Source organism: Juglans microcarpa x Juglans regia, chromosome 2D, assembly GCF_004785595.1.
Source record: "Juglans microcarpa x Juglans regia isolate MS1-56 chromosome 2D, Jm3101_v1.0, whole genome shotgun sequence".
Taxonomy (NCBI): Eukaryota; Viridiplantae; Streptophyta; class Magnoliopsida; order Fagales; family Juglandaceae; genus Juglans; species Juglans microcarpa x Juglans regia.
The window spans coordinates 35,896,425-35,909,117 of NC_054596.1; the positions used below are offsets into that span (position 1 = coordinate 35,896,425).

The following is a 12,693-nucleotide window of genomic DNA, read 5'->3' on the forward strand; positions in this document are numbered from 1 at the left end:
TTTTTTAAGTTTTGAGAAAAGAGAGAAAAATTTGAATAAAAAATATTATAAAGTTAAAATATTGTAAGAATATATTTTTATAATATTATTTTTATTTGGAGATTTGAAAAAGTTAGAATTATTTTTTATTTTTTATTTGAAAGTTTGAAAAAATTGTAATGATTGATTTGAAAAAGTTGTAATAATTAATTTGAAAATTTTGTATTTGAATTATGTTTGAGAATAAGATGAAATGAGATAAAATGAGATCAGATCAGATGGGAGAGGCCCCGAACAAGCCCTAAGTCATTGACTCGAATAACACTTTTTGATGCTCTACAATCTCTATGTAAGGTGCGGTTGGTATAGTGATATGAAATGAGATAATTTTAGATGAAAGTTAAAAATTAAATAAAATATTATTAGAATATTATTTTTTAATATTATTATTATTTTAGAATTTGAAAATTTTGAATTATTTATTATATTTTGTATGAGAATTTGGAAAAGTTATAATGATGAGATGAGATGAAATACTTTCACTATCTAAATGGGTCTTAAATCAGAAGTTCAATGATGTACTTTATAGCAATTTGGGGTTGCTTGGGAATGAGATAGATAAGAATTTCGTGAATAATAGTAAAATAATTTATAAATAGTATTGAGATAGTCGGAGTTGAATATTTTTTAGATTCTGGAAAATGAGAGAGAAAAAGTTATATAAAAATATTATAAAATTAAAATATTATTTTTGTTTAGAGATTTGAAAATGTTGAATTGTTTTTTATTTTTATTTGAAACTTTATGAAAGTTGTAATGATTAGTTTGAAAAAGTTATAATGATTAGTTTGAAATTATTTGTATTTGAATAATATTTAGGAATAAGATGAGATGATAATTTTAGGATTAATTTTTTTTTTCAAACAAACCCTAAATATGTAGTGCTACGTCTATCGATATTGAGTCTCCATTTTGGATCCCGAGACATGTAATATATTTTTTTATGCATTTTTCTAATTTTCTTAAATATTCTTTTTAAAAAAATTTACAACATTATTAAAAAATATTTTCTTAATTATTAAATAAAAACACACACACACAAACACAATCGAAATCCATTGTCGGGACACGTAGCATTTTCCAAACTAAATTACGTTAAGAATACTCAAAGATTAGTTGAACATTTGGAGTATCTTAAAATTTTATAAATAATAGTAAAATAATTTAAGTGAAGATGTTTATTGGATTTTGAAAAATGAGATAGAAAAAATAAAATAAAAATATTATAAAGTTAAAAAAATTTTTGAATATAATTTTTGTTATGAAGTTTGTAAAAATTGTATTGATTTTTATATTTTATTTTAAAATTTAGAAAAGTAGTATTGGTTTTTATATTTGGATAATAAGTCAATGACTACATAATGATTAGATGAAAATGTTAAAAGTTTGAAATTAAAAAAAGTGCTTTATATTTAAATAATATTTAAAAATAAAATTATGAGAAGTTTTGATTTGAGAATTTTGTATCTCATTTCTACCTCATATGTCCAAATATATAATGAAAAGATAGAATGAAAAATAGAATTTATCTTCAATTAAAAAAAAGTAAGTTTACATTTGGATTCGGAAAGTATTTCATCTCATATCATTATTACAATTTTTTCAAAATTTCAAACAAAATATAATAAACAATTTAACTTTTTTAAATCCCAATTCAACTTTTTTAAATTTTAAAATAATAATAATATTAAAAAAATAATATTTTGATAATATTTTTTTAAACTTTCATCTTTCAAATAAAATCATTTCAATTCATCTCTAAATTCAAAGCAACCCTAAATCAGCAATTAGGGCAAGGTAAAGGGGTAAATCGTAATTAACAGCTTAGATTTTCATTTTCTTTTTATTCTTATTATTTAAATATGCGCGGCCTTCTTCATTTGAATTTGATGCTCTCCTCTTTCACGATCTCAATCGTCGCTTTCTGAGTCGGCCATTGAAACCATAGAACTTCTAGAATCGATCGAAGGAACTAAGCAGCAGAGCAAACATGAAGACCATGACGCCGTTGAAGCAACTGAAGCTCTTTGTGCCCGCTCAAGAAACCCCAATTACCTCCTTCCTGTCAGTTTCTCTATTTGGTTCCCCCCCCCCCTCTCTCTCTCTCTCTCTCTCCCCCCATTGGTCTTCGTTACTTCGAGAGGATCGATCTTTGTATTGCCTATAATTCTTGTACTTATCTTGCTTTGGTTCTTTGATCCTCTATGCTTTTTCTCTGTTTGGTTACCGAGAAAACATAGAAAAAATCAAAGAAGCTTAAATCTTGTATATTTAGCTCTTCAATTGTGAGAGATAGATGCCGACACATCGTGGGTTAATTTGCAAATAGCTTAAATTTCAGTGTCTAATATTCCTTAATGTTCGGAAACAAAGAAACGGATTACCCTCTTTACTAGACTGCTACAGGTATTCTTCTTGGTGAAGTTATTTACATTTTTATCAATTTCTGAGATCTAAAATTACATAACCACGAAATTGAGGTCCTTTTTTCCCTCCCTTTTCGAGTAACTGAAAAGCAAGGTTGATAACCGTTCCACGGTTAATCGTTTTTAGATATTGTAACTTTTCAGGACTGCGAGTGGTACATTTCATGACGGTGATCTGCTATTGAACCAGAAAGGGTTGCGGCTCATCTCTGAAGAAAAGGAGTCCCGAGTAAGATTATCTTGATTCATATACTATTTCTTGCTTTCACATTGCTGCACTCCATTTCACATTGTTTTGGCTAATTCTAATGTTAGTTATCGGTCGTCAGCTAATTCATTTGATGGTACCCTAAAGTATTTATTACCATACGACGTATTTCACTTGCAATCTCGATGAATAGAATTGTATGGAAATTGGGGAAGTCCTGCAGTGCAAATGAATCTCGTAATTTGTCTCTTCTACCTTGGTAAATTGCTTTATCTACATCGCTTGGAAGTTGGAATTGGTCATTTTAAGTTAACCCTACAGAACCCTAATCTTCAAAAATGAGAGAAAACATGAGAAAGAGATGCTTTTGCTCTGATTTCGAAATTTAACTGATCAAAAACATTATTTTTGCAGTTCTCTTGCTTCTCTTAACCAGATCCAATTTTCACTTGCTTTTGTCATTCTTAATGAAAACTCTGGATTTAGACCCCAAACCCCAAATAGGGGTGAAAACCGACCCCTTCGGCGCGGTTTTTAGGCAAAACCGACGCTGACCGACGCTTAAGTTTTGGGGGAGAAAACCGGCCGAAACTAGTCTATGGGGAGGAGAAATGCCGACGCCGGCAAATGTTTCATTTCTGTGGCGGTTCACAGTCGGTTCTCAGACTGAGCTTCGTTTGAGAGAGTAGAGACTAGAGAGAGAGAGAGTTGCAAAGAAGAGAGAGAGAGAGCGAGGATGAGAACTGAGATGCGAGGAAGAAGACGGATTGATATTGAAACGACGCCGTTTGGCGTCGTTCTACTTATTTGTTTTAATACGTTATAAATAAAACGTCGCCGTTTGGTTTATTATCAAACGGCGTCTTTTTAGTTATGTTTGAAACACAACTATAGGAGTAAACGACGCCGTTCCACTTAAACTTAAGTAGAACGGCATCATTTTAAGTACAGAGTATATAAAAAAAAAATTAATTTCTTTAGTCGGCCGGTTCAGCGGTTTGAACCAGGTTCAAACCGATGCCGAACCTGCCGATATCGGTTTTCTCAATTTTGTACTGCACGCCGACGTCGGCAGATGCTTCATTTCTGTGGCGGTTCACGGTCGGTTCTTAGACCGAGCTTTGGCTGAGAGAGTAGAGACTAGAGAGAGAGAGAGAGTTGCAGAGAAGAGAGAGAGAGCGAGGATGAGAACTGAGATGCGAGAAAGAAGACGCGAGGAAGAAGACGGATTGATATCGAAACGATGCCGTTTGGCGTCGTTCTACTTATTTGTTTTAATACGTTATAAATAAAACGACGCCGTTTGGTTTATTATCAAACGGTGTCGTTTCAGTTATGTTTGAAACACAACTATGGGAGTAAATGACGCTATTCCACTTAAACTTAAGTAGAACGGCATCGTTTTAAGTACAGAGTATATAAAAAAAAAATTAATTTCTTTAGTCGGCCGGTTCAGCGGTTTGAACCAAGTTCAAACCGATGCTGAACCGGCCGATATCAGTTTTCTCAATTTTGTACTGCACGCCGACCCGTTCTCCACCGGTTCTGAGCTCGGCCGGCCGGTCTGAGTAAGTTTCGGTCGATTCTCCAGTTTGTTGTACAGCCCTAACCCCAAATAGCAAATATTACAAATTTCAAATGTCCTCTCGAGCTAACATTGGACAGGTATCAAGTGAACTTTCAGCCTCAATTTCATTTGAACCAATGTTGAGTGAGCTTTTGACATTAGCCCGAGCTAACTTCAAGCCAATGTGGGGCCAACTTTCGGTTTTGCAAATTTTTGCACCTTTTTTATGATCCGATTTCAAACCAAAATCTACCCCAACTCAACCATAACAAATCCAACTTAAATAGACTAGATTTTGTCACTAAAATAAGCCAAGAAATATTTCTTTCATTACTAATCTCCCCCTTTGGCAATTCTATAGCAAAACACCTGACTAATACAAGTAATTAAACCTAATCCCAACACCACGCAAGTAGGACTACCTCAATTACATGTAGGCAATGACAGGGTGATTGCATCATGTACCTATGTCTTGAAAACACTGAACCAAAACATAAAGGTGCATAACGAGCAGGCAAGTAAAAATAACTAATACTCTCATTTCAATACACACACACACACACACACACTAGATATATCAAGTGAAACATTAAAAAGCATATCAAACCAAAGATTTAAATTTCGTACCGTACCGGCCGGTACGGCCGAAATTTTTCGTTTCGGCCGTCCGGCCGGTACAGGTACTATACCTGTTCCGTATCGGCCAAAATACCGGCCGTATCGGCCGGTACCGGTCATACCGGCCTCAATTTCGGCCTGTACCGGCCTATATTTCGGCCGGTACCGGCCGATATTTCGGCCTGTGTTTTTTTTTTTTTTTTTTTTTCGTTTTTTCAAACTACAAACTTATTTTTTAACCCTCAATTCAGACTAGACTATTTATAATTTATATATATATATGTATTTGTATATAATTTATTTATATATAGACTATTATTTTAGAATATAATTTTTATATATATTTATATATATAATTTATTTATAAATCGACTATCCCGAAATGTTATCCTGAAACGCTATCCCGAAACGGTACCGGTACCGAAATATTTCGTTCCAGTGCCTTGACCGGTACGCTGTCCGGTACGGTATTCAAAACATTGTATCAAACTGATGACCATCAAGGAACCTATCACATTGACAATGGAACATCCACAAAACATTTTTTGACCTTGTTTTATTTTTTATTTTTATCCTTTAGCTAAAAAAAAAACCTCCTCGAATAAGTAACACTTAGTCACAACGTCAAATTGCACTCGTGGAACAATCAATACAAAATCAGAAACTTGATTCACATTGTGTATCAAATGCATTTAACTTGTGGAAAAATTAATATAAAATCTGAAACCTGATTCACAATGTGGATCAAATGCATTTAATCATCAATTTTGATGGATTAACACATTCATGGAGTATGCCCTCATTGAATATTTCTTTTAGACTATGATTGCATGTGGTGTGTGGTAAGTCTCACGAGTGAACTTAAGATCCTAAAATTGTGGTCAGACTTTGATATGAAATATCACACCAGAGCCAAACAAGTCCCCTAAACCAATGTAAAACCTTATCACTAAGGCCTAGATACCCCTCATGCATACACTACTCACTTTTATGCACCAGAATTTAACCATGTCCATTGTTTACCTATTTCCGCATTGATTGAATAATGGCTATTTCTATAAAGACTTTGATTTAATCATTTGAACTGCAGTGTCCTTAAAATTCTTATGAACATGATTCTTTAAGCACTTGTGCTATAAGGTATATAGGAGAGGTAGTAAGAGAGCAACTACTAGGTTCAACTAGCATGTGGTCAATTTGACTTAAAGGACTGTATAATGCTTGCATATGGTTGCCCACCTCCTTTTCTTTTGTTTAAAAAAAATTAACACAAAATGCAATTGCAGGGATGTAATCCAATGTTCGAGGTTGAAATCAAATCACCATTATCTTCCCTCCATGGTTATATGGTTACTTTTTCTGGCCCAAAATTTCTTAAGATTGTGAGGTGTCTTAGAATTCCTAGACTTATGAACATCTAAAACTCCTAATTCAACTATCACATCCTTAATCAATTTTGATCAACCCCTATGCTCCTAAGATAGAAATTATCATGTACACTTTCACAAAGTCTGAGCAAGAAACACTTTGGTCAGATGTGACCAACCTTTCCACAATGGTGGCAGGTAGGGATAAATCTAGAGGTAGGTTGCCTACCCAGAGGATAATTTGACTTAACCTTAGGTACACCATTAAAGCTAATTTTATTACCTCTATCAGTGGTAGCAGAAACAAATGTGATCTTGCCTTTAGTGACAAGAAGAGTGCATGAGGTAGAAGCAACAGATTTAAAACCCCAACCTTCGTTGTCGCTATGAGGCTTCTGAGAATCAACAAACAGTCAAGCTTTTCACTAGAAAACCTTTTCAATTGATTTTTATACAACTCACATTTTCAAGTGATTCACTTTATCATTCCGCAAACAATTTTCAGTTTCCAAAGAGTCAACCAAAATATGTGAATTAGACAATTAGGCAACCAAAGGAGGAGGGCATGGAAGCCTTTTTCAATCTTGAAAGCATTGGACTGTTTGGTATGTTTATTGGAGACTTCTAAAAGCCTCAAATTTGATACCTATTGATGCCTCCGCAACTAAAAGACATTAGTTCAACATGTCAAAGTTCTAAGCCTCTGATGATGGATCTTGTCATACTTATTCTGTAACTTGGCTTCTTATCCTTTTGGGCTCTTTGCACAGGCTATTCATTTTCACGCTTTATGTCTGTTCTCATATTTTGTGAATATTTTCCTTGCTATATATTCATTAATTTTATCGTTTATGTTTTCATTACACTACTTTATTTTTTGGTTCATCTTTAAGATTCAGTGTTGACCTTCATAACATTTGCTGTCTTGTCATGTTTGGACAGCCTTCTGACAGTAAGGAGCTAGATTGTGAATTCTCATCAGAAGATCTTGAGACTATCAAAGTTATTGGAAAGGGAAGTGGTGGCGTGGTACAACTGGTTCGCCATAAATGGGTCGGAAAATTGTTTGCCTTGAAGGTCATTGTACCAGCAAAACCACCTTTTTCAATTATTTGTCAGTTTTTGGGTATGCCTGTATGATACTCGGTAAATTATTATCATATAACTATCGCTTTTACTTTTGAGCTTCATATTGTTTCATGTCACATGATGCAATGAAAAATGTCAACTTTTTCGTCAAATATTAGGAGATATAAAATCTTCTTAGGGTTTTTAATACATACTGGGGAAGAACTACATCACCATTTGTTATAAAAGAGGGTGGAATTTGTTATGGATGCAAATGCACTAACCAAAGCATGGAGGTGTTTGGTAGAGGCAGCCGCCTGCCGGTGTAATTTCTACTTGTTACCTTAAATGGCAAGACTGTCGTGAGAAGTGAACTTTGAAAGCTTTGGACATTATCAAAATTGTATTGGTGGAGACATGGTTAAAGACCAAAATAGAACTTGCTGAGCAGGCATTCTCTTGGCCTGAGTTGTATTTGTCTTTCAGTGCAGGCTTACCCACTTCTTGAAAACATATTTTTTAAATATTATCCACTGAAAAATTGAAACTGGAGTATTTTCTTTTTAGGTTTATCTAAAAGTTGGACAGTTGAGGCTAATATCTGATCCTACTGCTTCTTTTAGCATCTGCACTGAAAGTATTTGCAATTGGGGCTTCTATGCTGAGTTTAGTGTTACATATATTAATGCTTGGGGAATGAGATGAGATAAGAATTTTGTGAATAGTAGTGAAATAGTTTGAGTTAAGATTCTATTGGGTTTTGGGAAAAGAGAGACAAGAAGTTAAACAAAAAATATTATAAAGTTAAAATATTGTTAGAATATAATTTTTTAATGTTATTTTTGTTTTGAAATTTGAAAAAGTAGTATTATTTTTTGTGTTTTGTTTGGAAGTTTGGGAAAGTTGTAATGATTAGGTAATGATTAGATGAAAAAGTTGAAGATTTGAAATGAAAAAGTATGTGTTTGAGTGATGTTTGGGAAGAAAATCATGAGAAATTTTGAGATAAGATGAGATGTGTTTCCCAAACATACACTTAGAGAAGATCTAAAATGATCTAGAGAATGACATTTCCAATTTAGGAAGTTGAATTTATGCTAAATTAGTACTTTGTATTACAGGTTATCCAGATGAACATACAAGAAGATATTCGTAAGCAGATTGTGCAGGAGCTGAAAATAAATCAAGCATCTCAATTTTCAAATGTTGTAGTTTGCTACCATTCTTTCTATCACAATGGAGCCATTTCTCTTGTGTTAGAATATATGGATCGTGGGTCTCTGGCAGACGTGATCAGACAAGTCAAAACAATTCTTGAACCATATCTTGCAGTTGTTTGTAAGCAGGTCTGTGAGCTAATTTCTTTTGGATTTTAATATTAAACTAAGATTAAGTCTGCAAAGTTTGAAGTAAGCCTTGTCATATGGCTAAACATATGTTTGTAACTCAGGTTTTACAAGGTCTTGTGTACTTGCACCATGAAAGACATGTAATCCATAGGGACATTAAACCATCCAATTTGCTGGTAAACCACAAAGGGGAGGTGAAGATTACAGATTTTGGAGTGAGTGCGGTTCTAGCTAGCTCTATGGGTCAAAGGGATACGTTTGTTGGAACTTATAACTACATGTCGGTAAGTGTAGTTTCTTACCTTCTATATCACTTCAGACACTGGGTTGGTACAACTTTTTCTGTTGCAGTTTCTTGCTTTAGTGCTCAAAAAAGTTTTTGATATTTCTAGCCATTATGTAGATCATTCTGATGGTAATTTATTAACAAAAAAAAGAAAAGGCATATCCTGATGCTTCTCTTTAATTTATTTTTAGCCGGAGAGAATTAGTGGGAGTACTTATGATTACAGCAGTGATATCTGGAGTTTGGGCATGGTTATACTTGAGTGTGCAATTGGACGCTTCCCTTATATGCAATCTGAAGATCAGCAAACCTGGCCAAGCTTCTATGAGCTTTTGGAAGCAATAGTGGAAAGGCCACCACCTTCTGCACCAGCAGATCAGTTCTCCCCAGAGTTCTGTTCATTTGTCTCGGCCTGGTAATAATATGTTCTCATGTCACATTCTATGTTATGTTTTTGAAGTCTCAACTTTGTTTTATCTGAACTTTTGAATTTTGGACTACCGGCCATTTCAGTGTGTATGCTTTTGATGCCTGCATGTTGCAGAACACAGTTCATAATCTCATAGCTCAAACCTTCCCTTAACTTAGGTTTTTTAAGCCCAAGTCCCAAGTTGTGTAAGGTAAGTTGATGTTTGTTTTGTGTAGTTTGATTCCACCAGGTTATCCTACAAATGATGTAAACTTGATAGGCTGTGGGTGGTCTCAAGTAGTTGATTTAATTGAATTATATATATATATATATATATATATATATATATATATAAAAGAGATGTAGATGGTGGTGATAGCCACTATTTTTTATAGTTTAGCCTAATTTGTATTGCATTGAAGTCTTAGAGAATACTCTTTATTTTACCTTGCTGAACTGTTACATAAAACAAGTAATAAGAATTATAACCCAATTCTGGAATGACTCATTCAGGAATGTTCAACTCTTCAATGTAAATAGTTCTCAGTTCACAAATCTGAGTTGATTTCATTTCTGATTGCCTTTTTCAGCATACAAAAGAATCCTCGAGACAGATCATCATCTTTGGATCTTTTGGTAAGTGACTTGGTATATACGTCATCAGTCCATTTCAGGAATTCATGTTGTCTACGCCAGAATCTTGGTTGCTAACTCCCATTTTGCTTCCAGAGTCATCCCTTTATCAAAAAGTTCGAAGACAAAGATATTGATCTGGGAATTCTTGTTGGTAGCCTGGAGCCTCCTGTAAGTTTCTCTCATTAGTTTTGTCCTGTAATATTATATTTTGAGTGTAAAATATATCAGTCATCTGTTTTGGTCAAACATATTATGGATTATCATGGAGCACGGCTTGAGCATATGATCTATAGAATTCAACTTCACATGACAAGGTCTGATATCCAATTTGTTACTAGTCTACAGAAAATATGATGGAAGTTCTAATGAAATGATTCAGTCTTTGCCTTCAAAACCTTTGAAGAAACGAGACTGTTGATTTTGTGTTGTCTCGTGCTTCCCTGAAAATTTTGAGCTCAACTATTATTAGTAATGATATTTGGACAAGGATCACCAATTGCAAAGCATGTATCTATTTGCTTGCAAAACCAAACAAGCCGCAGAGAATGGAGACCTGATTCGTTAAAAAAATGTGATTGGTGATATGTTTGATTTATTTTACAAAAGGAATATACTTTATTTTCTTTCGTGCAGACTTAAATCTCTTTTATTATCTTAATAATTAAGATGAAGTAATACATAAAAACAAATCTTAAGGTTAATTTTATATTTAGCTATGATTCCGATTAATGTAATTTAATAAATGACAATCTTAACACGGAAGGATGTTAGATCTTGTCTTTCTTTTTTAGAATGCTTCATGTCATTTCACTTTACTGTGTAATTTATAACGCTACTATTCGTGAACCCGCGTGGACATATGAAAAGATTATTAATTACGTTTACAAATTGATGGAGTTTTTTAAATTTGAATTTTTTTTCGAGTATTATTTATTAAAAAAAAAATAGATTTAGAGGGAAGAAAATGAAATACGGGAAAATAAAAAAATATTCTAGATTATTTAAAAATAAACTAAGATTAAGTAATAAATAATAATTTTTCCAGCAAGTCCCGGGGGTACGAGGGAGGAAAAATAGACCCATATCCACCAAGAGGGATTCCACCTTGGTAAAACCTTGTGCTATATATGCATGGCCATGGCCCCCCATAACTATTATATTGCCTTTTGTTCCTTTTTTTAAAAGATGAATGATGCCTTGAAACATTGAAATATTCAAATATGTCATGGCTTTATGAGGCAAAGTATCCTAGATGTTGACCTCAGTAACGACACAACACAACAACAAGAGGGTGACTCGGATATGGATGGATTGTCTTCAACAGACCTTATCCTCTTTCCTAGTAGCATGTGATGATAATGACATCTTTTAGGATAAAAGCGTTATTGGAAGGTAACATTTTCAATTCAACAAACTATTCAATCTTATCACATTCTTCATTTATGAACTTATGTGCTATCAAGCATGTAATATGCATATAATATATACATATATATATATATACATATATACAGCAAGTTTCCAAAACTAGGTTATTCTTCGAGAAAATATGGGTGAACAAGCAAATTCTGTATTTGGTGATCAAGATTTAAAGGAAAATATTGGTGTTAATGGAGCTTGGCACCAAAGTTGGCTTGTCATGGAAGGTGGTGATGGTATTTGCGTTACAACATCCGTCGAATCCTCAACAAATTCCACAAACTCTGTTGCATCGTCCTCTTCATCTGAATTGGTAGAGGATGCTTCCTCTTCAATGTCATATTCATCATCCTCGTTGCTAACAAATGGGCCTTTATATGAATTATCTGAGATCATGGTCCATCTACCCATAAAGTAAGCAAATCTATATACACAACTTACTATCAATGACTCATGTTCACATTTCAAAGAAAAAAATCTTTCTTTTGGTTGATTTAGTTATATCGTATGGGTTCTAAAGTCTGATTGGATTGTGTTTTGTTGGTACAGGAGAGGACTCTCTAAGCATTATCAAGGGAAGTCCGAGTCTTTCACATCTCTAGCGAGTGTGAAGAGCTTAGAAGATCTTGCAAAGAGAAAGAAACTGAAGTCATGCAAAAGCTATGGAGGTGGTTTAGATGGTCATAAATCAAGCACTCCCCCTAAGGCTATCATATCAAAGAAGGTTTCAAGAGGATCTTTTTTATCTTCTTTGGGTAAGAGAGGTGGTTTGTTTGGTGGTTCTAGGCCTTCTTTCCATGCACAAAAAAGAATTTCTGATATGCAAACCACATAAGGTTTGACAACTAACTGGCTTATCTTTTGCATACTCATTGGAAGAAATTATGCAATCTTCAATTAGTTTTACCTTCTTTTTTTTTTTTTTTTTGGTTAGAAAGAATGGAACTCGATGCTCACTTTGGATATTCAATTAAATTTTAGAAAACATGCTCTCCTTGATGAATTTCAATCAACTTAGATGTCATATTATTTTGCAAATACTGATCAAGCTATGGCAATGACCAACATGTCCACAACGCATTCTCCTCTCGTCACCCCTCCTTTCTATTCTCTCATTATGCTTCCGCCATGATTTTTCTTGCTCTCTGATCCACCCCCGCCTTCATTTTCGGCTGTTCTCTCCATGCACCGTCATGGGCGCATTTGAATTATCTCACGTACTCCCACTGTTCAACAGCTCTACGATGTTTTGTGCATCATTTTAAACCCACGTCTTCCTATCCATCTCGTCTCTTGAGCGC

At 34.0% G+C, this 12,693-nt stretch overlaps 1 protein-coding gene and 1 long non-coding RNA gene across 3 annotated transcripts; one reads left to right on the forward strand and one right to left on the reverse strand.

The window, feature by feature from the left end:
* The first annotated feature begins 1,918 nt into the window (after positions 1 to 1,918).
* LOC121251080 (mitogen-activated protein kinase kinase 6-like) lies at positions 1,919 to 12,107 on the forward strand. Of its 2 annotated transcripts, XM_041150397.1 has the most exons (9): positions 1,919 to 2,103; positions 2,610 to 2,694; positions 7,168 to 7,302; positions 8,415 to 8,639; positions 8,744 to 8,926; positions 9,120 to 9,343; positions 9,928 to 9,973; positions 10,067 to 10,141; positions 11,942 to 12,107. In XM_041150397.1, the coding sequence occupies exons 1-9, from the start codon at positions 2,030 to 2,032 to the stop codon at positions 11,954 to 11,956; spliced, it is 1,062 nt and encodes a 353-aa protein (XP_041006331.1). In that variant the 5' UTR covers positions 1,919 to 2,029; the 3' UTR covers positions 11,957 to 12,107. The 2 variants fall into 2 exon arrangements, with proteins under 2 accessions (XP_041006331.1, XP_041006330.1); XM_041150396.1 differs by lacking the exon at positions 11,942 to 12,107 and having other exon boundaries at positions 10,067 to 10,397.
* A 122-nt stretch (positions 12,108 to 12,229) lies between these two features.
* Positions 12,230 to 12,661, reverse strand: LOC121251106. Its single transcript, XR_005937918.1, has 2 exons — positions 12,434 to 12,661; positions 12,230 to 12,348 (listed from the first exon to the last, which is right to left on the reverse strand). It is a non-coding gene; the product is annotated as an uncharacterized LOC121251106 (long non-coding RNA).
* Positions 12,662 to 12,693: the final 32 nt, after the last annotated feature.

Bases quoted from the DNA above. Each gene is read 5' to 3' on its own strand.
- LOC121251080 (XM_041150396.1), top strand. From the start codon at position 2,030: ATGAAGACCATGACGCCGTTGAAGCAACTGAAGCTCTTTGTGCCCGCT. The intron at 2,695-7,167 runs GTAAGATTATCT...ATGTTTGGACAG, and splicing joins CTGAAGAAAAGGAGTCCCGA to CCTTCTGACAGTAAGGAGCT. The intron at 8,640-8,743 runs GTCTGTGAGCTA...TTTGTAACTCAG, and splicing joins TTGCAGTTGTTTGTAAGCAG to GTTTTACAAGGTCTTGTGTA.